Source organism: Chaetura pelagica, unplaced genomic scaffold, assembly GCF_000747805.2.
Source record: "Chaetura pelagica isolate M959 unplaced genomic scaffold, ChaPel_1.0 scaffold242, whole genome shotgun sequence".
Lineage (NCBI taxonomy): Eukaryota > Metazoa > Chordata > Aves > Apodiformes > Apodidae > Chaetura > Chaetura pelagica.
In genome coordinates this window covers 709,423-736,169 of record NW_009952377.1, presented here as the reverse complement: position 1 = coordinate 736,169, position 26,747 = coordinate 709,423, and the positions used below count along the sequence as shown (strand labels likewise).

The 26,747-nt window shown below is 36.0% G+C and overlaps 1 protein-coding gene across 1 annotated transcript in view; it reads left to right on the top strand.

The window, feature by feature from the left end:
* The window catches only part of TDRD9 (tudor domain containing 9), a 66,767-nt gene that overhangs the window by 36,520 nt on the left and 3,500 nt on the right, over positions 1 to 26,747 (top strand). Inside the window, exons 11-34 of the mRNA XM_010008164.1 lie at positions 119 to 203; positions 861 to 918; positions 1,478 to 1,582; positions 2,981 to 3,078; positions 3,426 to 3,557; positions 4,260 to 4,422; positions 4,503 to 4,566; positions 5,047 to 5,110; positions 6,972 to 7,016; positions 7,941 to 7,994; positions 8,792 to 8,908; positions 9,866 to 9,973; positions 13,015 to 13,115; positions 13,857 to 14,030; positions 15,602 to 15,713; positions 17,030 to 17,242; positions 18,976 to 19,065; positions 20,947 to 21,207; positions 21,678 to 21,824; positions 22,871 to 22,941; positions 23,322 to 23,431; positions 23,946 to 24,042; positions 24,711 to 24,849; positions 25,937 to 26,046. Of these exons, the coding sequence (XP_010006466.1) occupies positions 119 to 203; positions 861 to 918; positions 1,478 to 1,582; positions 2,981 to 3,078; positions 3,426 to 3,557; positions 4,260 to 4,422; positions 4,503 to 4,566; positions 5,047 to 5,110; positions 6,972 to 7,016; positions 7,941 to 7,994; positions 8,792 to 8,908; positions 9,866 to 9,973; positions 13,015 to 13,115; positions 13,857 to 14,030; positions 15,602 to 15,713; positions 17,030 to 17,242; positions 18,976 to 19,065; positions 20,947 to 21,207; positions 21,678 to 21,824; positions 22,871 to 22,941; positions 23,322 to 23,431; positions 23,946 to 24,042; positions 24,711 to 24,849; positions 25,937 to 26,046 (2,718 nt within the window). The remainder of the gene's footprint in view (positions 1 to 118; positions 204 to 860; positions 919 to 1,477; positions 1,583 to 2,980; positions 3,079 to 3,425; positions 3,558 to 4,259; positions 4,423 to 4,502; positions 4,567 to 5,046; positions 5,111 to 6,971; positions 7,017 to 7,940; positions 7,995 to 8,791; positions 8,909 to 9,865; positions 9,974 to 13,014; positions 13,116 to 13,856; positions 14,031 to 15,601; positions 15,714 to 17,029; positions 17,243 to 18,975; positions 19,066 to 20,946; positions 21,208 to 21,677; positions 21,825 to 22,870; positions 22,942 to 23,321; positions 23,432 to 23,945; positions 24,043 to 24,710; positions 24,850 to 25,936; positions 26,047 to 26,747) is intronic.

Here is a 26,747-nt window from a genome sequence, read left to right as displayed (position 1 = left end):
AGTTAAACTTGAACAGGAATCCTTCAGCTGTAGGAGTTCTAAGTACATAGCATATTTTAGCACAGAAGTTTAATTTTTATGTTCTTGCATAAGTAACTATTCTACTAATTTTCTTTAGGTGGCAAGTGTATCCACTTCACTCACGTGTGACGTTAGAGGAGCAAAGTAATGTTTTTTTGGACTCAGTTCCTGGCTACAGAAAAGTAAATATTGCCAAATCGTTACTTTTTGATTAAGTGTGTGCTAGAGTAATAATGGCAAATGTATATAAATTAATGTTATTTGTGCCACCGGGCAAAGCGGTTTTGTTTTTACAAAATGTAAACTGATTGCCTTTCTTACCAAGCTGTTGCTTTAACTGGTGTTGACCTCAAGAGAAGTGCAGTAACAGGAAGGTATAACTGAATTTATTGTGTGACACTGTTTTTACCCCTCAGAAGAGTTTGTGTATGTCTGTTCTTTCACCTGCATGACAATACTATGCTGCTGGTGGCACTGCATAGCGCAGTAGTCCCCCAGTACGGGGAGATCTTGTCTGCTTTGTATCCCACATTTTGACTTGTGTCTTCATTTTCTTTAATGCTGTCACTAGTGTGATGATTTCTTATGACAGAGACATAAGGAAATATTTCCATTCTTCCTCTGTGTTGTCCTGTACAGTAGTACTTCATTAAACTTTTCTGATCTTTGGACAAGCAAATACAAGTTTTCTTTCTTGTATTGTTTTTTTTGTGTGTTTATTGCCTACTGTGTTGCCCTTGCTTTTCAATTTCTTTATAGCAGATAGGATTTTTAATGTAGAAACATTATGAGTTTTGCATTTATGCATTCATTGCTCATTTTTTTGCTTAAAAACTCAGGTTATTCTATCTACAAACATAGCTGAGAGCTCTGTAACAGTTCCTGATGTCAAGTATGGTAAGTCATCTAAATCTTGTAGTTGTGTTTATATGATATCAGTAATGTTTTCCTTATTTGTGCTTGCCTAAATCTCCATAATGTGTCACTATTTTACAAAGCATAAGTTCTTTTCTATAACAACAGAAAACAGTTTTAAATCTGGATGTATGAACAAATAGTAGAGTTACTGACTGGGGTGTTGATTTTAATCTTTATTGGCAGGGGAAGAAAAATAAATGTAGTAACAAGCAGAATCAGACTTCATGTCATAAGTATCTTAAGCTTTTTACCCACATTCTGACTATTATTTAGAAATTGCAGCTGATAAAGCAAATTCTGACATAATTCAGAAATCATTGCCTTTCATCTGCACTAACTATTATATTTATGTTCAAATCTAATGGCAGTTCTGTTAGTATTTTGAGTATCCCAGGCCTGGTTGTTTATAAATCTAGTGTTCAAATAATTGAAACTTTCCTTTTCTAATAACACAAAGTCAACCAGTATGTTTTCCACTGCCACGAGGATAAATTGTTGCATAATAATAATAGGTGGGTTTTTTTTTTCCTAATTGCAGTGATAGATTTCTGCTTAACTAGAACTTTGGTTTGTGATGAGGAGACTAATTACCAAAGCTTGAGACTTCACTGGGCATCTAAAACAAGCTGTAAACAAAGAAAAGGTAAGGTCACAATAGGTAATTGTAAGGAATTTTAGAAGCTAAGTTTCATGGATAATTCTGTGGTACTTTTATTAATAGTAAAGAGGATGCATAATTTTTGCCATTAATAGTTTATACAAAAACCTAATTCCCTACCATGTCAGGATATCAGAATGTGATGAAATAACTATTCCTGAATATTTGTTTTATTTTGTTCAAGTATTTTTTCCAGAGGAATGGTTTGTATTTTATGAGAAATAGTGAAAATTATGGGTCGTAAGACTTAGGAGGATACTTTGTTATTTGATAGTAATTTTTTTGTCATAGGTTATTTTTTTTTAAAAAAGGGAAATTGGTACTTTTAGGTATTTATCAACTACTTGTGAGTTTCAGCAGTAAAGGAAACTTTCATCTCTATTTGTCACTTAATTCAGTTGAAATACCCACAGCAATGTTTCTAGTGTAGACCAGTCCTTGTAGCACAAGGTTAAACAAGGTTTTATATCGGCTCTTCTTGTGAGACAGTACTCTTAAATATTAAAATTGTTCTGTTTCAATCAAGAAGAGTGCTAAATAGATTAATAACAGTAACAATTTAAATACAGTAGTACCATCATTTTTAAATATTATGAGGACTTAACAATTACACCTTTATTTCCATTTGCTTCTGGGTCAGTGTGAGTTCTGACAACCAGCCAATATACAACCAGTATTTTGTGTAGCAGACTTGGGCTTGTTATGCAGATGACTTAAAATACAACCTAATTCTCCAGTGAAGTATCCCACTGAGTGAAGTACCCTTTAGTTTGTTGAAGTGAATAATGTTTGATTTTGTGAAGAAAGATTTTCCAGAAACTGTGTGTTTTCTATAAATAATAGATGGTAAAGATGTTTTCCTGCTCATTGTAGTATCTTAAAAGTTGTTGATACAGGAGCTATAGAGTCAATAGGAAATTCAAGTATACTTATTATGTAAAGAAATACAGAAGCAAAACACATTCACTTTGCATATATAATCTCCAGTTTAGTGTTATGCTAAGAGTGGTATGCTATTTAGTGCATTGACTTTTAACTATTTAAATGTAGATTTGATAGGACTTGCTTTTTCCTAGTTTTAAGGAAGTATATTTTAGTGCAGGACTTGTCATGTCTTTTCAATTTAGAAAGATGGATGCTGACTTATTTGTGTGAAATACTTCAGTAGGTCTTTTGTTAGTTACTGCTACTATGAAAGCAAAATTATTTCTTCTTATCCTTATGTACGACAGAGAGAATATCTCCATTGGGCCTGTCTGCTGCAAGAGGGCAAAATGCTCTCTTGTGTTGCTCAGCTGCCCAGAAGGCTTGTGGGTGGAAGGGTTTTGAACAGCCTGAAACTCAGGCAGTTTTCAACTTGATAATTTCTTCTTTTATGTAAAGGTCGTGCTGGACGTGTTTCTGAAGGGTATTGTTATAGGCTTGTACACAAGGACTTCTGGGAAAACCGTATTCCAGAGCAGTCAGTGCCTGAGATAGTGGTAAGACTTGGGAAACAAGAATTTTTTTTAATGTATGTGGTCATAGCAGAGACAGTAAAATGAAGCTTTGCTTTACAGTTCTTGAAGGCAGTGTACAATTTGAATACTTCCTAATAACTGTAACAGCGAATATAATTTAAGTTGATAAATAACTGATAAAGAGCTTTCCACATAGTTTTCTTCATAGAAGGAAGTGCATTATAGCAGTAAAACCAATGTGGGTTAGAAATAAGCAATCTGTTCATAGTAAAAATACCCTTAGTTACAGAAAATTAATTTTTCACATAAAACACTTTGCCACACTTACCATGGAGGGGAAAGTAACAATAACATTGTCTTCCCTTCAGCGTTGTCCTTTGGGAGCTACAGTCTTAAAAATAAAAAAACTAGGCATGGGGGGACCAAAAGCCTTGCTGGCAACAGCTCTTTCGCCACCCAGCATAGGTGACATTGAACGTACCATACTTCAGCTGAAAGAGGTAGGCATTCTTTTAATATTGTTAAAATGAAGGTAATAAAAATGTACTTCACAAGTGGTTTTCTTGGTAGTTAAGGCAGTAGAAGCCTTAGTTGGAACCTGAAATAGGAACTATTTCAGAGAATAATTTTGTCTAGAGAATAATTTTTCACATTTGGTGTTTGGTTACCATCCTCTTCAGTGTAATTTCTGCAATTACTTCATTAAAACAGAATTATAATTTCATAAGTTTGAACTAGAATCTGTGGTGGGAAAGAATAAAAAAAGGCAAGAAAACTGGAAATCTGTAGATTAAACTGTTTATTAGTATGTAGCAAAATCACACTCTTACACGTTATGATGTGTAGGGGGCGGCATGGAGATCCCCTTCTTACCTACCCAGGGAAGTTGGTGAATTTGCTTTTCAATTATGAAGTAGATAAGAGGTAGGACATTCATTGCATTAGATTTTCTCTTCCAAAGTGGATAAGAAACAATACTTGTATACCAGTAGCTTGCTTTCATATCCAGTATGTGCAATAGAAGCTTTGGTTTCAAAACACTAGGTTTTTAAAATTTATTTAAGAACTTAAACTTCATTACAATTTTGATACTAATTGATATTGCTTTGAGATAACTGCTTGCTTCTTGACTTGTTTTCTTACAAACTGGTCTTCTGTTTGCTTTGTCAATTGTACAAGTTAATAACTTTTAATTTCTCTAGCTGGGAGCACTTACAGCTCATGTGCAGGAAGGAGGTGATCCATATGATGGTGAGCTGACCTTCTTAGGAAGGGTATTGACACAGTTGCCAGTGGATCTGCATCTTGGAAAATTGATAGTCCTCGGGCATGTTTTCGGGTGCTTAGAAGAATGCCTTATTATAGGTAACTGAAAAAAGAACATGTGAGAACATCTCTGTAAAAACAAGTCATTTGCAGATGTTCATTTTGATTTGTTCTTGTAGCTGCAGCACTCTCCTTGCGGAGTTTTTTTGGAGTACCTTTCCAGCAGAATGTTGATGGATACAGGTATTACTGTAGATATTTTAAAACTTCTGGATACGTTTTGGGGCAGAGGACTAAGTTGACCACTAAGTAAAATTTTTCATGTTATGAGTCCAGTTTTGTGTCAGAGTGCCAGGAAACACAAAGGAAGCTTTTCCAGGGCAGTGGAAATACTGAAATCTATGTGAACTGATAACTGTCACAGAGCTAACTTACCCTTTTATGAGTACAAGACCTGATTCTTGAGCTTTGTCTTTCTGGTGTGAACATTTGGGAGTGTATTAATTTTTTTTTTTTAATAATTAAAAAAAAACCTTGCTATCTTGCTCACACAGTTCAGTTTCAGCAAGGAGGTATCAATAAGAATAAATAAACATGGTCAATACACTTATTTTAATTATTCAAAGACCTGGAAGATGTTAATAGTGTACCATTCTAAACTGTATAATGCATTTGATATTTTAAAAAAATACTGTTGATATTTCTTTTTGTTTGTATTTCCAGGAATAAACTGATTTTTGCTGGGAGTAATAAGAGTGATTGTATTGCAATTGTGAATGCATTTAAGGTAATTCCTTTTCCTGCTTATCTTTCAGTGAAATCTGATAGACCAGGACAGAGCTTTCTTGAAGCATTTTCCTGTGTCTTAATGCATTATGTACATCTGTGCTTCTTCAAGACTTTTTCCAAATTGTCTTTGAGGCTTTTTAGGAGGAAATAATAGAAACCCTGTTATAGGCAACAAGAAATTTGTATTGCTGACAATTACAAATCTTCCCAATTACAGATATGCAGAATATAAAGCCTTCAGTGGTCAGGAAAGTCTTTCATTATACTGAGTTCTGCTTCCTAATAACCCAGCATTTTCTGAGGCAAAATGTTTTTCATCAACCTTGGAGGTGTTTAAATGCTGTTAAGTTATAATGTTATCTTTAAAAAAAAAAAAATAAAAATCTGTAAAGCATTTATTAATTTATTTAGACAGGCAGGTTTGTCTCCTGCAATTTATTCAACTAGTAGTAACTGGGATAAAATTTCATTAGGAAAGAGTATGTTCTGGTTGTCATCAGCTGGGCCTAAACTTCGACAGTTCCACTGAGAGCAGTTCCAGTCTTTGATTTCAGTGCCTGTAGGGGCCCAGCATCTGAAGGGCCCCACAAGAAAGCTATGGGGGGGATCTTTTTCTGTAGGGGCATGTAGCAACAGGACAAGGGTAATGGCTTTAAGCCAGAAGAGGGTAGATTTAAGTTAAACGTTAGGAAGAAATTCTTCACTATGAGGGTGGTGAGATGCTGAAATGGGTTATCCATGGAAGTTGTGGATGCCCCATTCCTGGAGTGTTCAAGACCAGGTTAGATAGGACCTGGAGCAACCTGGTCTAGTGGGAGGTGTACCCTGCATGTGCAGGGGGGTTGGAACTAGATGATCTTTAAGGTCTCTTCTTATTGATAACTGTTTACGTGTACTTTAATACTCTGTCCTTCTCCTCGCAGAAAACTAGGTGGGTAGTATATTGTATGTTGCTGTTTTATCAGGTGGCTAATGTACCCTCCCAGCACAAGTCAGGAGTTCACATGCTTCCTGTGCTTTTAGAATGTACCACAATCCAGAATCTCTAAGCTATGCCCAGCAATTCAGTGACCAAAATGCTGCATTTCCAATTTAGTTGCAGGAGCTGACAGCAAGTTTGAAGTAGTATATGTAATTACAGTTCAATCAGTTGTGCTTGAACTCCTTTTCACTCTGTAGATGTGGCACTGCATGCCATAACCCCTAAGCTGACCTGCAGGCAGAATAGTTGTCTTCCTACAGTAATTCTTGTTCCTTGGCATGTCATGGTACAACATTTGTAACCCTGCTTCACTTCTAGCCCTCCAGTAATTCATTCTTAGAACTACATTTTGCAGCCACACCACTTTGCTTACATATGAGCAAGGGAAGACCCAGAGTTCTTGCCCACCCTAAGCAAAATAGAGTAAGAGTATTCATAAGAGTGAGAAGTTTTTAGTGTTTGCTGAGGAACCACCAGGCAAGCATCATATTAAGACTAGAATAATAAGGCTGGAAAGAACCTGAAGAGGTCTGTAGTCCAGTCTCCTGCTTAGAGCAGGTTCAGCCATCTAGTTGGTCACAGTTACTCAGAGTTTTATAGACAAGATGCCCAAAAACCTGATCTAAGTTGGCACTGCTGTGTGGGATGTTAGAACATTTGATCCTTATCAACGGATTTCCTTATACCCTTTTGTGCTTACATATTTGTATTCTGTGTTAGCCCAAGGGCATCTCTGGTTTTTAAATTGGTATAAAAAGTTATCTTCACTGTAGGTATAGAAAAAACTTAGTTGTTTTAAGTGTCACATTAATATTTGTAATAATTACTCCTAAAGCATTACAGTTTGTGCCAGAATATTATACCACTTCTTTCTTAGGCATGGCAGGCCTGCAAAGAAAGAGGGGAGCTGAGACATCCAAAGGTCAGTTAAAGTTATTTCTTCATTTCTCTCCAAGGTTGGTGACTTCAGTGCTGGAGCTTTTTATATTCTTAGTAAGGAATTTCTGCTAGCAATACTCCTTTATAATAGTTAAGATTGCTCATATGTGAATAGAAGCATAGGCATCTGAATCAGTCTCTGAATCCAGTGCTGAGTATTTGAAGGCAATCCCTTATGTAGGCCCTTTCACAGGTAAATCAACAGTGACCAAAGGGTTTGAAAACCAAGCTGAAAAGGCAAATTGAGCTGTGGTTGAACTTGATATTTTTAATATGCATGTGTCTCAATTTTTTTTAAAGAAACACGAGTCTCCCTCTACCAAAACGCCCTGAAAGATGGAAGTATCAGTCACAAAAAGACCCAGTAGTATGCACACAAGAATTGTCTTCAGTCTTTATTTTATGTGTAGAACACAAAACCTTTTTTCTTTTTCTGCACCTTTTAGAGCATAATATGCTTCATGAACAATGGTGTGTAACATAAATTGAGTTAAGGTGATTCTGGCCAAGATGGCCAAAGTGTATCTGGTAAAGTTACACATCCAGATGAAAAAGTTTTTTTTTTTCTTGGAAGAAGCATCCATCTTAAAGTAGATTCTGTAGTAGCAACACAGAGGAGTTAGATTTGTGGGTTTGTATGAAAAATTTGGATGATTCACAGGTGTACTGGTGGTAACCAAAGTATGGTTTATTAGCTATATATATATATTTGTCTTATATTTTCACACACATAATACTACTCAATTGATAGGAATGCAAAGATAGCTGCGAAGTTAGATAAAAATCTTCCATCACTGATAAAACTATTATTTTTGTCTACACAGAAGAATAAGAATAAGCTTACTAGCAGTGCAAGTAACATGATTCTAGCAATTTTTGCATTTGCATTTTTCACTTTCTTTGCTAGGAAGAGCTTGAGTGGGGTCGATCAAATTCTATTCACATCAAGAGGGTCAGAGAGGTAAGATGAAATAGATAATAATTTTTACAAGCAGGACTTTAACTTTTCCTATTTTCTACAAATGTTAAGGTCTTGGACAAGCCTGTTTTATTATTATGTATCCATCAATATATGTAGTTTTCCTTTAAATAAACTCCGAATTTTTAGGTTTTGTTTCTTTGAGGGAGGAGAGATGGTGCTATTTAAAGTTGTCGGAGAATATTGGGGGTCCAAGTGCAATTTTAGACAGATCACACAGAAGCTTTATTAACTACAATTATAATGAGCAAACATTTGCCCCTTTGCACTTCTCTTTTCTCTGAAGTGGTTGCAGAGACCCCCTTTAAAATAAAGGAAAGAGGTGAGGAAAATCTTTGTAAGGTTAACCAAGCCAGGTGTGCATTCTTGTAAAGAATGGACTTCAGATCATGGTTTATAGGTTAATAAGACCAACTACCCATGCTTGAGAGGAATGGACTCTTTTAAGAAGTTTAACTGCAGCAGTTGACATCATGGAGAGATGGCTTTGGGTGGAGCCTGCAGGAGTGGCACATCCAGCATGAACTTAGCTCAGAAGTCGGGGTTGGAAACAGTCTGACAGTTGGAAACAGTGGTGTTAAATTATTAACTGTTTAACATATTTTTTAACATCTTCTAGAACTCCAGTATTATTTGCTAATTTTACAGGTCCCCCTCTGTAGGTACACCTAGAATGGAAAGGGAGTTTCCTCGCTTATTTAGACTTTACAAACATAATTTATTTTAATTTGTGGATGGTTTTGATATGATCAATATGTAACTTAGAGTTCAAATTTCAGGTGGCAGAGTTATTAAACAACTTGAAAAAGCGAGTCAGAGCATTTAACATGTATGTTAATGCTCAACCATCTGCTAGAGATCAAGAATGTGTGTACAAACAACGTTTCATTTTGCAGGTAATGCTTTATTCACTCTTCAGGAGAGAGCCATTATTTTAAAAACTATAGCTGGATTTTTATATAGTAGTACTGATGATGTATAGTAGTATTACACCTGTGTTTAAAATTTTTTTTAATCTGTGGATGTTGAGGTTGCAGGTGAAAAAAAGTAATTATGTTTGATGACTTAAAAGGACAACTAATTTTACTTTTAATGGTTCAGAATTCACACTAAGTTGATCTTCTGGCTCTTCACTTCTGACAGTTCATCAAAATCAACCAAGATCAGTTCAGACATGTATTTAGACTAATCTTTGTTAGAATCATATGAATCTAAAGAAGGATGGTTTCTGTTAGAAGGCTAAGAGCTAACATTTTTGAAAATGTTGTTTTCACTTGTTTTGAATGCTCCATTTGAACCACCACTAGCTTGGCCTATTTGGTGGGGAAGGAGGAAATCTGATGTCTTTCAGATATTGTAACTTTTTCAAATTCCCAGTTAAATTTCTTGTCTAATTAGACTGATTAATAGTGATTTATTTTTTTCACAGACCTATTTATCATTTCAGTGGTAATTGGTCTAAATGTGTAAGAAGTGAACTTTTCAGATCTAAGTTGTTAATACTGTAAAGTGTAACATGAAAGCTGAGCAAGCTTCATGTAGCTATTTTATGTTAATTTTTTTAAATTAGGGCTTTTCTTGATATCAGGGTTAAGAGTTATACTTGTCATAGAGCAAGTTTGCATACGAAAATATTAAAATGTTGCAGAATTGCTCCAGAAGTTGAACTCTTTTCATTAAAATATGTTTTTAAGGACTTGCATGAGTTAATGTTGAGACTGAAATGGCAGTAATTCCTGGAAAGACACAGGAAAAAAAAAATCTGTCAGTATCTCATTATGTTGCTAGTGTATCTCATTTCAGGAAATTGAATATAATCTCTTGTGTTTTACCAAGTATTTTGTTGATTTCAGGTTGCAATAGCTGGTGCTTTCTATCCAAACTACTTTACTTTTGGAAAATGTTTTGTAGAAACTGCTTCGAGAAACCTTGGTGGCAAAGATCCAAATACCACTGTAATGGTATGTTAAGAAGGTGGATGACTTGATAAAGAATCAAGTAATAAGTATACGTAGAGTTTGGGTGGTATTTTAAAGTTTTGATCTGTCTTGTGCAAAGACAGAAATAATGATCTACTCTGATCCTTGGTCTGTAGTCTTCTCTCCCATCTCCCTTCCTGTACAACAAGCATTGTGTGGATGGGCAATTTTAGAAGAGTTCCTACTAAAAATTAGTTCTGTGCATTTGATTGCTATTGCACAGGCAAACAGCTGTCATAAAATTAACAAAAGATTTGAAAAATAGAACAGGAGTATCCAGGGTATGTTTTAGTGAGTATGAACTGTGTGGTTGCAACTTTAAGATTAGTTCTTTGTAATCTCCCACTTGAGAGTGCATGGCATGCATATTTGTTGCTTTAAGGTTACTGAGGTATTGCACTCTGCTTTCTTTTTTACCTTTTAGGAATATTTTTTTCTGATTGACTAAGTGCAGGTTTGAAATGGCTGTGTTGATTTTGCAAGATGGCACACAGTCTGAACTAGGAAAATGTTTGGTGTGTCTGAACTAGGCATGCCATTGTAAAATAATCATGATCTATGCTTAAAGAAAACACACAAGTGAGTGAGCCTCAAAGAATAGACTTTTATTGGCATAGGAGAAAATATATGAAGAGGTAGGAGAGAAACTTACAAAAGCTTACTGACAAGGAATTTTTTCATGCTTTACTGGTACCGAAGAAGAGAGGCTAGTTCTGTATAGAAGGAGATGCTGGCCTCATAGTATGTATGCACAAACATATTAATGTATGTTTTGAAGTTTTTAACCTATTGTTTCAGGATATTGAAGAAAAAAACCAAATAAATCCTGTGTAGCAGACTAGGCTCAGTCTGCTGGAATAAAGACAAGACTAGTCTTGCCACAGCAGCATTGATTAAGATTATAGAGCTATTTACATATATCAGCTGGTTATTATCTTTTAGAAGGAAGAAGTAGGTGCTGTGTCTTTATCAGTGTAAATGATATTCCTGGTGTGTAAATGCTTTGCATTCCTCAAGCTCTCAATCTGAGACACAGTTGTATGATATTCTAATGATGTGTGCCAAAATTATGAAAGGCAATTATTCCTTTCGCTCTCTGGTCTCTCTAAATTGTCTTCTTCCCTTGAGACAGTTTTTGCAGTCTGACCTGGCCATGTTTTTGACCAGCAGCAGATCCTAGTATTAGAATTCAGAGGCATATGAAGATTTTCTAAAAATAATGTATTGGTTCGTATCTAAGATTGTAACAACCAAAGGGCAGAATAGACAGCTGTGTAGCTGAAAGATAGTTCAAAATGTACAAGTTTTAACTTGCTAGGTAGGAGTTCTGTGGTTCTCTGTTAAAAATCTCCTATGAGAGTGATAGAGTAAGAAAAAGGGAGAGAAATGGCTATCTGGGTACAGTGCCATAGGAACAAGTTGTGAAACTACAGCCTTAAGCTGTTGTGAATTGCTGCTACTGGAGTCTTGCTTTGTTTTTGACTGCACAAGCCCTTTTCTTGCACTGAATCTTATCTGCCTCCTGAGGGTCCAGGTATGAAACTGGGAGAAAGCTATTCTGCTGCTTTGTAGAGTTAGTTTTCAAGCTATTTTAGCTCACAGAATTTGTGAAATACATTCGTATCTCTCCTGTTGCTTGGTTATGCAGGGTAAAGTCATAATCCATTATATTTAACTATATACTATCTATAGAATCCACTGTGCTTAACATAATGCATTACACTATACTTAACTAGAATGTTACTTTTACCAAAATGTCTTTGAAAAGATGTTGCAGCTCCCGTAACTTCAGCCATTTGTAGTAGTTTCAGGATTAAAATCCAAAAATGACAATTTTTTTTAATAATTTAATTTGGAAGTGAACTCATGAAGTTACCTAGTCTGGTGATAAGGTCCAAGCAGGATTAACAGTGAATTCAGACCGTGTTGCTTAGGTGTCATCCACTTGGGTTTGGCAAAAGCCCTGAGGATGGAGATTCTGCAGCTTCCCATGGGATCCCACCTGCCAGTTCCCTGAATAAACCAAACTGCTGTCTTAGATTACAGGGTGTGTATTTTGCTACCTGTCTTCCTCACTCTCCTTAGGATCTTCAGATCCCCTCTTCCCTGGTTGCTCTTCCCCAGGCTGCTCTTACCACTTCCATAACAAGTTCTATCATGTTTCCTAATAGCAGATCCAAATAGCCATGTTTGGCTCATGACCTGTGTTCAGGACTTATTTCAAAACCCTTCATGAATCTAGGAGCTTGGGTCCTGCCCTGTCAGAGACGTTATTGTCTCCCCTTAAGATGCAGGGTCTGTCATTTGCAGACCTGCGCAGGTTGCCGAAAGCTTGTCTGCTTCGTGTTCCCTGATGCTCTGTTACAAATTCTCCTCTCACCTTTACTGACCTCTTCCTTATCCCACAAGGTCTGGGTTGTCTCATTTTATGCTCCATGTGAGAGCATCTTATTTGAGCTACTTGTCCCCACAGAGCAGTCCAGGAGGTTGCCCTTTGGCTGTCATCCCTAAGAAGCCTGTGTCCCTCCGTAAGTGCCCTCCAGTTGTGCAAGCTGTCTGACCATACCTCAGTAATTCAATACATGGTGGTTCTGCCAGGACACACAGAGCTGTAGCTTCTCCTGTTGCCCAGGCTATGTGCACTGCCTAGGAAGTGGTGGGCAAGGAAACACAGCAATCCATTGCTTTTCTGTTCTAAGCAAAAAGGGACACTAGACAACTTATAGGAAAAACTGTTAAATGAATAGATATAATTACAAATTAAGCTGCTCCATTTATATTTAGAGAAAGAAGCCATTTTTCTACTAGTTTGAGGCAGTCGGGCAGCAAAAGTAGGGCAGATTTTATTGTCTCTTCAGATTTTTAAATTTAATATAGTATATAGTATTTTTGGAACTTGTTGCGTTTTAGGTTGTGTATCAGTGTTGCAGCTCAGGTGAAGGGGGAAGCAAACTATTCAGATGAACTTAGTAACGCAGTAACGTATTTGAACATATAAAAATTTAACTTATTTTTCTTAACAGCTGAGGAATATTCCTCCCTATGGATACCTATACCATAAACAGTTGCAGTCACTGTTTAGACAGTGTGGGCAGGTAAAATCTATTACCTATGATGGAAAAAAGTAAGTATGAAATACTTTAAGAATGCTGCTTTTCTTACTTTCTCAGTGATCTAGTTAGTTACCTAGTAATCAGTTTATTTCTTTATCAATGGTGCACTGACAAAATGAGTGTATTTCTCATCTCTTTGGAATAATTATTTTTAATGTATTGGCAAGAGTAAGAAGGGTGGTTTCTAAGTCTGATATTCATTAGTTGGAGTAACATCAGATAAACTAGCTGAACAAAACCTTCTGTTTTGTCTCTTCTGTTGTCTAACAGTGGACCTTAACTCTGTCTGTAGATATTTCTAAATTGTATACTGAATTTAGCTTGTTTGTCTTATTTGTACAGTCAGATGGCTTTTCACAAAATGAATGCCACAGGCTGTTTCAGCTAATCTGGCTAACTTTGGACTAAACTGTCCAAAGTTGAATTTGTGTTGCCCTTTTGATGTCTTTTTCTATCTTATTCTTTCCTTATTTACATATATTTTCACATCCTTTCTATTTGTGTTAAACATGCTCAGTGAATTTGGTACATGCTTATGAGAATGTTAATAAGTTTTCTTATAACTGTCATGGTAATTACAGTTTTAAGGTGCAAAAGATCAGTAGGCAAAGCTGGTGAGGCGTCGTTACTTTTTGCTCTTTGCTAGCCTGCTAAGATAAAGACAGGGAGAAGAAACAATGGCTTTTGTGGGTTGTTTTGTTTCATCATCAGGTATTTATTGCAATTTTATTTGGTGGTATTTCTTTGAATAGGGCTTTTGTGGAATTCTCCCGTAACCCAATGGAGGCCTTTAAGATTCTTCCTGCAGTCTATTTGTCAGTGAAGATGTCACAGCTGAAAATTCCTCTTGAGCTGAATGTGCATTCTACAAATGATATTGAAGAGCAATTGCAAGGTGTGACAGCTGCAAGTATGGAGTTTCTAAGGTAATTGTATTGCACATGGAAAATGGGTATCCTTGCAGCAAAATGAGTTTTTTTGGATTCCGTGGAAATTTCCTTGGCCATATCACCAATGAAGACGTGTTAAATTCAAAAGCAGATGTTTAAACTTTGTATAAGCCGAATGCTTTTGTAGGACTAGAAATAACATGATTCTCTCATATATTTCTTTATAATTAAAGATGTTTTACTTCTTAAGGGAACTCCTGGTATACACTGTCGTGGTTTGTTTTTTGTTGTTTTTTTAAAATGTCCTAGTCCGTTTACTTTTGGCGTATGGAAAGATGGGTGTACACAGTAATTTCTGTTCATGCTGGAAACAACCTGAGGATTGTTAGCACCAAAACAAATAAGAACTGGCATTTGGGGACATAAGGGGAGAGGGGGAGGACTGTAACAACAGAAATTGGGTGGAAAAGTAACCTAAGGTAGGGAAGCATAAGAGATAATACTGATTGAGGAATGGCATGTAGTGAGTCTCTTTGGTCTGCACCTGCTTTTGCTAGGAAAACCTGGCATGTCTGATTCTTAGCTTCAGGTCATACAAGAAACTTGCTAATATGGTAATCTGGCAAGGTCATGATTGTCTGCAGCTATTTTAATATTTTTTAAAAAGAAGTTTAAATAGGCAGGAATGAACTGGAAAGATCAAAGTGCAGGCAATACTTCACTCCCAGTTGATTTTCCTTAGTTTTTAGTAAAGCATTTTAGCGGTTTCTCTGTGCCCAAAACAGCACTTAAAAATCTTTGTGAAAATTAATTCTTGAGAGGCTCAAGACAGAAGTCTCCTAGGCTGAAAGACTAATTTTAGAGTTCTTAAATTCTGTCAAGTAATATTATATATTTTTATATATATAAATATATATACACATATATATAAAGAAAGAGAGAGAGAGAGAGATGCTGAATTTATCTTGGTGTGTAGGATTTTTTTAAAATGAAGCTAGGAGGCATGCCATAGCAAAAAGCCTCACTAACCTTAATTGTTCAAACTTCTAATAAATTGATGGCACAGTTGAGTCTTGGTATCTATCTTCCTGTGTTTGGTCATTATAGAATTCAAACAGTTTCAGTTTCTCTGTAGTATTTTTGTTCTGTGAGGTCATTTTATGTCCTAATTGAATCATAGAACAGTTTGAATTGGAACAGGCCTTAAAGATGATCTAGTTCCAACCCCCCTGCATGGACAGGGACACCTCCCACTAGACCAGGTAGCCCAAAGCCTCATCCAACGTAATCTTGAACATTTCCAGGGATGGGGCATCCACAACCTCCCTGGGCAACCTGTTCCAGTATCTCATCACCCTAACAGTAAAGAATTTCTTCTTTCTAATATCTGACCTAAATCTCCCCTTTTCGCCCTTAAAATCACTACCCTTTGTCCTACCACTACACACCCTGGTAATTGAGTTAATATATTTCTAAATAGAAGACATTAAGTGCATAAACATGCCCTAGAGACACCTTGGGAAGCAAATGAAAGGGAAAAAAATTGAGCTCTTGAGTTTTCACTTGTGAGTAAAGTACTTAGCATGTTTATGCAATACATTTTTTAGAGTAAATGTGGACTGTCAGCAACAGACAGTGGAACCTGTGGAAATCTCATTTGGTATTTCGCAAGAGTCAAAGATGATCCCAAATTGTCTTCTGTCAATCAAGGTAACAGAGGTAAGAATGTTCCACATCTGAACTAGGTAATAACTGATAATCAGTACCTAGGTAACTTTGCAGAGGTGATATAAGCTTAAATGAAAAGAATGGGTGCTAGTAATGGTTTTAGCACAGAGGTATCCATAAGAGGCATGGAAAATATTCTTTAGACTAGTTTCTAATGTCTCAAATTTCAAACATGGGTATTTATTTGCACTTGACAAAATGTGTGGGATTTGCTGGCCGTAAATGTTAGCTGGAAATAGGCACAAATGTGAAGAGGATTAATGGGAGAGGTAGAATATTTGTGAACGCTATGGAAACGAGAATCAGTTTTCTTCAGAAACTGTAGATGAGTTAATGGTATTGCATGCTTATTCAGAAAAATATTGCATCCATAAACAATAGTGTGTTAGAGGAAAATTATATACATATATAAAAATTCTCAGCTTCAGATATCAACATTTTTTAAATCTGATGTTAACTGTGTTCTTCTCAACAAACTGAGTACTAGCAAGCAATATTTATTCTGCTGAAATAAAAACAATAATTTAAAAATTCCAAACCACTGAGCTAGTGGAAATTATAGACTGATGAATCTTGATAGAAGTGACATGTTTTGGAGGGATATTAAATATTTTCTTTGCTTTATTGAGTGAAGTCTCAGATAAAAAATGTTCAGGGATTTGACCAGACACATTCCAACCACTTTGCTAGCAATGCTATTTCTTGTTAGTACATCAGCTTTAATGATCATATGTATTGTAAATAAATATTCTTTTTTATCATGAGCATTCAGTATAATATCAGGAACAGTATATGAGTTCAGTAAGCCATTTGAGAAAATTACCTCTTTCGTTCTGTTTGATATAAGTAGTGATGTGTTCTTTTCAGTTTCCTGAAGGGTGACTAATCATAACTGTAACAATGCTGCCTTGCTGATAGATGTAGCTAACTGGTATTATTTTACTAATCAGAAAAGTGCACCTTAGCTGTATTTTTCTGTCTAATCAACTGTATGCCTTTTATCTTTTGTGTGTTGGTATGGTTTAGAAAAACGAAAGCAGCCTTTTCTTAATTTTCTGTGTATTAGTAATGCTTGTATCAGAGTGTTTAGATGAAGTGTATTGCAATTGCACAGCAAATAAACATATTGTAAAGTAACTTCTAAGAATGAGAGAGAAATGCTTCACTGCATTATTGCAGTATAAGAACATTTCTCTGTGTGTCAAGATAGGAATGCTTTAGTGTATTTTGCTCAGATATGTTTCCTATTTGATGTAGAAGAGTAAAATAATTTGAAATCTGATATTGTCTAATTTTTATATGTTCAGATAGTAGAAGTTGGACACTTCTGGGGTTACAGGACAGATGAAAAAAACAGGACTGCACTTCAGAATCTAACTGCTGAAATTAACTACCAGAACTTGATGGATTTGCCAGTGTCTCCACGTCCAGAGTTGGTTTGTCTGGCACCATTCACTGATATGGAAAACAAAGGATACTACAGAGCTCGTATTATGTATATTTGTGGAGATTTTGCAGAGGTACAGTAATATGTTATGTCATGTGGAATTGGTAGGATGTAATTGGGTTAACAATCTTGGAGCCATGCTTTTCTTTTTTACAAGCACTGTGTTCATAAAGAAATCTGTGGAACTATAACTAAACTAAAACCTTAATTAAATATGGCAAAGAATAGATGAATTAGGTTTTTTTCCAGAACACAGGAATATTTTAGTATTAAATTGAGAGTCCATTGGTTGATACAGAGAAGTTTCTTGTGTGCTGCAGCAGAGCAAAGCAAAATAAAGACTTAAACTTCCAGTAGCCATGAAAACATGGTAAGGAATGCCTAGATCAGAGTCCAGTACTGCATTGCTGGCAACAACCCCATCTCTTCAGAAATATATTGAGATTACATCTGAAAAGTAAGTTTCTTGCCCACACTGTATTGGCAATTTTCAGTCATTCATGGCCAATTCATCTAAGCTTGTTCTTCTGCCAGTGATTATCACCCTCGTTTATGAAGGTGTTCTTCTTTTCCACCTCTTTTCCCTCCTTTTCAGTTTCTTGTCTGTCTTTTTCTTCCTGGACTTTGTTTTGCTGATTGTAGTTGCACTCTTTATCATACTACATTGCCTTTGTCTTCACCTGGTCTCCATCTCATTCTTTTATTTTGTTAGGGCCTCAATTTTCTGAAGCAGAAATTTGCAGGCTCCCATAATTACTCTTCCACCTTTGCTTATGCAGTGATACTAGTATTGTTCTTCCAACACAGTGTTCCTCCTCTGCTTTAAGAAATACTTCATGTGGCACATGCCCTGTTCGCCTTTTCATAGCTTTTTTGCATGGGTCACCTCAGTTATGCGCAGTTCTGTTTCCTTGGCAATCTTCTATTGGTTAGAATTTATAAATAATAATAGAACATAGCAGAAAATTGTTTAAAATTCTAAAGGATATATTTAACTTAATACAATTTTTTCCCCCCATTTCTGTTGAATTCTTCGGTCCATGCAACGTGACATTTTTTGTATTGGTGTTTACATTGCTGAATTCTGTGTTAATAGCAAATTTATCAGACCATTCTGGCTTTTTGTGCTGAGACCAGTAACGGAAATGAGTAGCACAGTTCAAGTTTGATATTTGGTTTTAAGGCAAATACTTTTCAGCAGTTAATGACAGATTATTACTTCTTTTTTTTGTTATTATTTTGTAAGATTGGCCTTTGCACAGCCCATTCCACGTCTGAATTTCTAGATTTCTGAGCACAGCTGGGTGTCACCACTATAGAGTTAATACTGAGTTGTAATCTGTTTGAAGTCGTGGAACACTCCTGAATAACAATGCTAATTGAATAACAATGCTAACTGAATAACAACACTATTTGCATTGAGTTCCCTTGCTTTTATAAATAGTGTCTCTGATCCATGTCAGTATTTGCTTATCTAAGAGCAGTTACTAGGTACTGTCACTCATTGTTAAGAAGTCAGATTATACAGATGTAGTTCTGGGAAGGAGACTGGAGCCTTTCAGTTACCTTTACCTTTTCTAGATCTAGCAAATTATTTGCATGACTAGTGGATCATGTACTAGACAGGATAAAATTTGACTTATTGTTTTTTTACATTATTTCATTTACATGTTTTCCAAATTCTGGATTTGCTTGCATTACACTTGATAAGATTGTGTTGTACTGTAATTACTAAACTTATGTTGTCATTTTCCTTACCACTCGAAGTAGCACTTTTACTGCAGATGCTTTTGACCCTTTTTCCAGGTTTTTTTTGTGGATTATGGAAATAGATCAAAAGTGCCTTTAAAGAAATTAAAACAGATGCCAAGCTGTCTTCGAGAGATTCCTTTCCAGGTAGGGAAACTGCTGTTTAATAGATAATGTTCATGTCTGGTCTAGGCAAACAGAAACATACCTCAAATCATAATGCTTTTCATAATAATAAAGAAGTAATATATATATTTTGCTAATGGGTGTACTTACAAAACACCTTCTCTAATAGGTGGATAAAATGTTTTCCACAGATGTGTATGCACTGAGCAGTAATTCTTGTGTGCAAGTGAATTACATTGTATTTAAATTATATAAAAATGTTATCCAGCCTTTTGTTTTTAGGGGCACTTGCTAGATACTGGAAAAAAAAAAGCCTGAATTTGCTGCCTGACTGGATGTAAAAAACATTGTTACTCGTTTTTTTTGACTGAATATTTGAACTAGTAATGTTTCTGTGGGGCCAACATAGGAACAGGAAGAGGGAAGGAGATATTGCTCTTAACAGCTCCTTTTAGCTGCTTATCGCTTTCAGTTATCAGTTTCTTTCTCCATCAGTTAGTTCTAGAAGAAGTAGAATTTCTCTCTAGAAGGAGGGTGTTGTGGTTCCTGTATTGCCTGCTTATATGCGAAGCTCAGGAGTTAACAGGCTGAGCAGTAGGTCAACTTTGCTTTAGTCTGAAGAACCTCTGAGCAAGTGACATGGGTTTTACACAGCCTAGAAAACAGCCTGGAGAGGAGATAGATCAATGACTAGTCTAACTTATTATCCTCTGCTTAAACCTGGCTGGTACTACTACAGATAAATGCCAGCAAAGTATCTCTTCTTATCTGCATGGCACAAGCTTGCAGTGGCAAGTATCTTGCTTACAGTTACTGTGCAGAGTATTTTTGTTCCATCAAAACTCCTGCTTTGCTATGCTCTTAGTTACAGGACAAATACAGAGGAGACACTGATTGAAATTTCCCAAAGCTGGAAGTTGGTTTTGGCTTTTCTCTGCTTTGCTGTTCTTTCAACTTGGCTTTACTTGGATCTCTTCAGACAGAACTCTCTTGATAATTAGTGATCTGTAACATAAATCTGAGGGACTTTATAGGCAGTTTTTCAGAAAAATAATTCTCTTCAGTTATATCGACAAGTAAAATAACTAGAGACTTCAAGTAAAAATTAGCTTGTCAGTCCTCATTTAGCTATTAAGTGAATTGAAACAGGTACTGACTTTGTTCTCTGAAGTGTTTAGTGATGAAAATGAGAAATTAACCAGCAGAAGTATGGTTTTGTTTATCTCTTCTTAGTATAAGATTTGGACAGGGTTCATTTTACTTGGTTTTATCATTTATTTAAAATAATACTTAGAGTTAATTTTGGGACAAAGCATCCTTTTTTGTATTTTCTTCAGCTGTATCAAAGGGAAATTTATTTTTGCTCCAGGCCTAATCTTTTAATGACCAATTTTAATTGACCAGATAGAAAAAAAAGTAGGGTTTCTGTTGTAAATGCATTCAAAGACATAATTACAGGTAGTGATTGTGGAAAGGGATTAAATGAGAACTTAATTATTCATGCCTGCCAGGACAGAAGAGCAGCAGTGGTCTTGACAAGTTTTCTGTTAATTTGGTTGATAAGAACTGTGTATTGTAAAGTTCTTTTCCAGATAAAGCATCTCTACACTCCTAAGATTTTAATGTGAATGAGAACCAAATTAGCTTTTATTTATGCTCTGTTTGCTGAGATTTATTAGCAGCTATATGCAGTGTTGCAGTGACATGAGATGTGATATGAAGCTGTGTTGGCAATGCTGGAAGAGGAATTAACGCCAGTAGCTGTATCAGTCATAGGAATTAAAGTAAACCACTGCAATAATTATGAAGTAATTAATAGTTATTAATTCAAACAGTTTGTAGAGAAAATGCTTGATTTTCATGCTGACTCTCTAAACATTGCTTTCAATGTTTTTGCTTTAGGCTTTAGAATTCAAGATGTGCAAGATGCGTCCTTCTGCAAAGTCTCTTATATGCGGGGAGCGGTGGAGTGACAGTGCTAGCCAGAGATTTGCCTCCCTAGTAAATGGCTACACCCTTCTGGTGAAGGTGTATTCACTTGTGAACAGTGTTCTGCATGTGGATGTTTTCCGTTACTCGAGGTGGAGAGATCTCATGAACATTCGAGATGTGCTCATTGAAGAATGTTACGCTGAACTAGGAGAAGAATCATATGAATCCCAAGTATGTGTTGAGGAAGCTGCTTCTGCTATTATTGTACTAATTTATTTGAGCTCAGGCTGTCTGAAGTCCTGAGAATGTGAGCTAAAGTCTTGACTAATTCCATGGGATTAGGCAAGATTAATACTTGGATGGGACAACATTTTTTTAATGTGTGTGTACTTAATTCGTATTGAGCTGTTAGCCAAAAGCATTGCTGTTCAGAGACACCTTCCAAAAGAGGTGTTTCTCAGGAGGTAACAGCAAGAGTCGAACTGCTCTGCTGTTTTCTGAAGCATTGAAAAAGTGTCACTGTTTCATAGTTTTAATTGTCTTCCATTTTTATATTTTAAATAATCTGAAAGGTGAAGAATTTTGGGGTTTCGTCTGTATGCAAGTATGCTTGTTCTTTGTGTAGGTCCTTTTTGCTTTCTGTAACATTTTTGAAAAACAAAGATTTGTCATGGTTTTAACACTTATCCATTATTATGTAGAAAAGCCATGATGTGCTCAAGGGATTATTTTCGGACCAAGTAAAGGAAGAGAAAACATCTACATCTTCAAGAGAGGAAGAAAAGCATCTCATAGGAAGATTGTTAAGTTTGTTCTCTGATAATAAATCTGGTGCACCAACTCACAAGGTAACTTGAGTGGTGGTTTTGCTGTGCCATTACATGACCTGGCTTCTCACATTCCTAGAATAGAGAGGAAGACTGAAAGTACCTTCAATAACCAAACTTCCAGATGCCTTCCAGGGTGCATTCTGCCTTCTGTGGGTAGAAAGCCATCATGTGACCACCATTTTAGACTGGGCTATCACAGCTTTTAACAAAGTTTTGAAGTATAGCCTAACTAAGAGCTTAGTGAACCCATTCTAAGGCAGCACTTTGAACCACTGCAGAATGAAGATAAAATTGAAAAACTGAACACAGTGTTTCCACACGTGCTAGTCTCCATTGTATAAGCTACGGCAAAAAGCAAGATTACAACTCTGTTAATTTTTCAGAAAGTTTAAAATATGCTTTTTACAGTGTTTCATTCTTCCTCAGCTATAGCAGTAGGTAAGCAGCTGAGATAGGAAATGCAGCAAATACTGCAGTAGCTGATGGTGATGAAACAGTAGGTGTTTATTCCACTGCTAATTTCAAACTCGGAATTTATTTTTACTTGCATATTTTGAGACATCTAGTCACTGTTAAGCTGGAACATAGAAATATGACAGTATGTGTCCTATTCTGCACTCTGATTACAAGTTAAACCTCATCTACATTATCATTCTTTTCCAGGATTTCAAGCACCTAATCATGCTCATTTTACCCACAGGATTAATCCTGTTTAACTACTCACTTGCATAAAAGTGAGATTTTCAAGACTAATAGGCCTGCTTATGTAAACAAAAATTGCCTCATTTTGTTAGGTGCTCTATGAAGTTTGAACTTGTGTTTTTTAAGGCAGAGGAAAGTTATGAATCCCCAGCATCTGTGAAATAGTTTTTTTGTTTAGGTGCCTCAACAAGCCGAGTTTGCTTTAGATGGATTAAATGAAAATACTGTTTCTCTGTTTATCAATTCAATGTCACTCGATACATGTTGAAATGTGTTTTGGTTTTCATTTATAAAGGATTTTGCTTTGGAAAGATCCAAGTGCTAGCTAACTGGAATATAATTTGTTCTCTCTCTTTTTAAAGGTAACACTTTCTGGCCCATTCAGTCCTTATGAGGTGAAATGCTACAGTATGACTAGAGTGTCCCAGTTCAGGTATGGGAAGACCTTTCCTGTGAAGTATAGCCATGTTCTAGCTGCTATTTCTGCTAAGCGAGCAAAACTCACCCTAGTTACTCCTACAGATTTTTACAGAATTTTTACTCATTGAAAAGACTGAAGTGGTCAGGCCTCAATTGGATTTATGTGCACACTACTGCTATGAGAAATTATAACAGTTTTATGAAAGCTGCTTTAATGTCTTGCAGAGAGATTATTTATTAACCATCATATAGGTCTGCTAAATAGTATTCAGGTAATCTTCAGCCAGTAACTGCAATCCATTGAGGTTGCATTGTGAATGTAATGTTTTTTACATGTTTGTATGATTTTTGGTTTTCTTGAATGTTAAGAAATATTTCTTATTTCCTCCTTAGAAGCGTTGTCGTACAAAATGACAGCATAAACTCTGTTGTTGTCCATGATGCTCCAGAAGATCCCTTTCAGCAGTTGTTGGTTGCTGCTTCTTTAGCAACAAATGCAAATGGTAATGCATAATAAAAATGCTTGGACAGTTTCTTTAGACTTCAGTTTTTATATAGGTAGATAGTTCTATGAGTAAATATGTCACTTTAGTTTCTATATTAAATTTTTTTTAGGTTTCATTTTCATTAGATACTTGAGGTTGCATTGTGAATGTAATGTTTTTTACATGTTTGTATGATTTTTGGTTTTCTTGAATGTTAAGAAATATTTCTTATTTCCTCCTTAGAAGCGTTGTCGTACAAAATGACAGCATAAACTCTGTTGTTGTCCATGATGCTCCAGAAGATCCCTTTCAGCAGTTGTTGGTTGCTGCTTCTTTAGCAACAAATGCAAATGGTAATGCATAATAAAAATGCTTGGACAGTTTCTTTAGACTTCAGTTTTTATATAGGTAGATAGTTCTATGAGTAAATATGTCACTTTAGTTTCTATATTAAATTTTTTTTAGGTTTCATTTTCATTAGATACTCTGATTTTTTTTATTATGATTTTTTTTTTTTTTTTTTTTGTGACAGGATCAGTTGTACTTTTAGAAGATACATCTTTGCTGCCTCCTATTCCTGGTCTGCTTGCACTCCTTAGCATGCTGTTTGCTCCTGCTATAGAACTCAGGTATTTCTGCATTTTAAAAAGCATTGGTGGTATTGGGTTTTTTTAAGGACCCTCGCAATTTGCTGACAATTTTTCTTTTTCCCTCTGCTTTCAGCATTTAATATATTATTTTCCTGTTCATGTACTTCTATCAGTTTTAGTACATTTTGTAGGTAGGGTAACTTGTTTCATGTACTCAGGCTTTAGTGCTGCAGGCTCTACCCTCATGATAAGGCAACAGAGTTTCTGACAATTGTGTTGGAAGCTTAGGAAGATGAACTGCAGAACTGGGCAAGTTTTAAATCTTTGTGAGGAGAGGAACTTGCATGGTTTTTGTTCACACTAAGTTCTGGCAGTTGCATTATTGTGTTTTGTTTAAATTTATGTATCTGTAGATTAATTTCAACACAGTGAAGCTAGCTTTCCTTAATTAAAAGTTTTGTTTTGCATAAGTATGATTTTCTTTTTAAGTTTGATGAGTGTATGTTATCATAACCAGTACTTTAGTTTTGTTTCATTACTGTATTTAAAAGAAACAACAGTATGAGTAGTTGTGAATCATTGTAGCTTCTTTAAAACACACCTGTATCTTGCTTGGTGTGGTTTAGACAAATTCATTTCAGTCTGTCTTCATATCAATTTAGTTTCTTCATCTCTAGGTGAGACTGTTTTCTTCCTTTTCTGTATAGGGTTGATAAAAGTGGGAAGTATTTTACTGGTGTTCTATGCGGTTTGGGTTGGAGTCAAACTTTTGGGGCTCCACTGCTTCCAGAAAATGACATGGAGCTGACATTTGATGTGCGTTTTGGAGTGGAAGACATATCAGAGGTAAAATATGCATAAGAACTTTTGCTGTAGTCAGAATTAAGTAGAATTCAGTGCATCAGACCTTAGCTCCTACAGTTAATAGGAGAACTTGTTAAAGCTGTGGTTCTGGGGCTTTTTAGTGTTCTACCTGTCTATAATCTTGAATTCTTACCAGAAAAAAGTTACCCTCTCCATATACTTTGAACAAAATAAAATATAGAATAATACATTGTACACTTCTCAAAACAAAAGCATCTATTTTGCACTGATCAGGTGTCAATACTTGTTCATTATTTTCTTAAGATTATTGTAGCTTTTGCTGATCAGCCTGGCATTACTGCTTTGCAACGTTCAATTTGATTTTACAGCTCTACATCATCTCTATCAAGCTACTTCTCCCAGAGCAGATCAACCAACCAAATAATAAAACCCTCTGTATTCCTTATTACAGCCTTTTTTGCAACTTGCAGACAGAGATGTGTCAGTGAAGGATGTGTCTGTACTCTGCTATGCAGGACAGTGAGCTGTATTTGACCTGTACTTCAGGTTTGACAGGTGCTTTAGACAGTGGAGGACCTTACATGCCCTGATGAGTTCTGTGTGCAGAGCAGGTACATTAGGTGATGACCAGTGGTTTCTAGAGGTTTGTTAAGGACACAGGGGACATGCATGTATCTGTAGGCTATTGTTTTCTGAAAGCACTGGCTTTAGGTGTGTTACGTCTGTATGCATGACACCTTAGCCAGAATGGTGATGCCAAGCTGTGGTGTGTATGAAAATTATGTACAGATAGAGAAAATCCTTGAAACCTTTGCAGAAGGAATTATTTTCCAGAAAAAATCCAGGCAAGTGTTAACCCTGTGTTTTTTTTAGCATATTCAAGTAACCTTGAAGATGGTGATATCGAGTGGCAGAACATTAATGTCTTTGACCAGCAGAGATGCATCTGGAGGAAGTGTTTCTAAAGCTTCAGATGTTTTTACTTATGTTAATCATATTCCAGTTGAAGTTTGGTGGTATGGGTACCATGAACAGGTTCATGTCAATATAATAGGAGAACTAGTGCTGGTTTAGAGTGTTTTATATTCTGTCACTGTTATTTTTACAGATAAACATCTTAAGGACAGCCATTAATAAGCTACTCTGTGAATGTGCAGTGAATTCTGGACAAGAGATAATGACACAGCTGCAGGAAAATGTTCGTCAGAAACTTCTATGGTAATAATACTGTAAAAATAATATTGTCTGTTTCACAGTCTCAGCAAAACCAAAATAAATGATTGCTTGAAGCATAGCTCAGATGAGGCTTAGGGGAAGATAATACATGTTCTCATTGAATGATGCATTTAATTTACTTTGTGTAATTAAAACAGTATACTCAACAACTTTAGACTTCTTGTGGTAGCACTGGTTTTTCAGGGAAGCCTGACCACTTCAGAGTCATAAAACTTAGACAGTAAAACCAGTTCTGATGTATCTTTGCTTTGTGCACCCAGGACAAAGCTCATAAAGTCCTGTGGCATAAGAATGCAGAAGGATTTAGAATTCTTTCTCCCTTACATTAAATGTTAATGCTGTGTGCTGCCTTTCCTCCCTCAACAGACCTGTGTAGGATAGGTGTTTGCCAAGTTAATTGCTGGAAGTTCCAGGTTAATTTATTAATTGAAATAAGGCCACTTGCCTTTTCCAGCAGGCCTCTCTGCTTTTTGTAACTGAAGCAGTGGTTCTGAGAAGGCTCTTGTGAGTCAGTGCAGTCAGTCTTGAGAATTTTTTTCAGCTTGTGGAGTGTGGGAAGTGTTTGGTAGAGAGAGTTCAATGAAGTATCCCTGTTACAGCTCTTTCTAATGTTTGCCACTGCTGAGCATGCTGTGAAAAACCTCTTGTGTGTAAACGTAGTGTCCATTTTAGTGCTGTGTAGC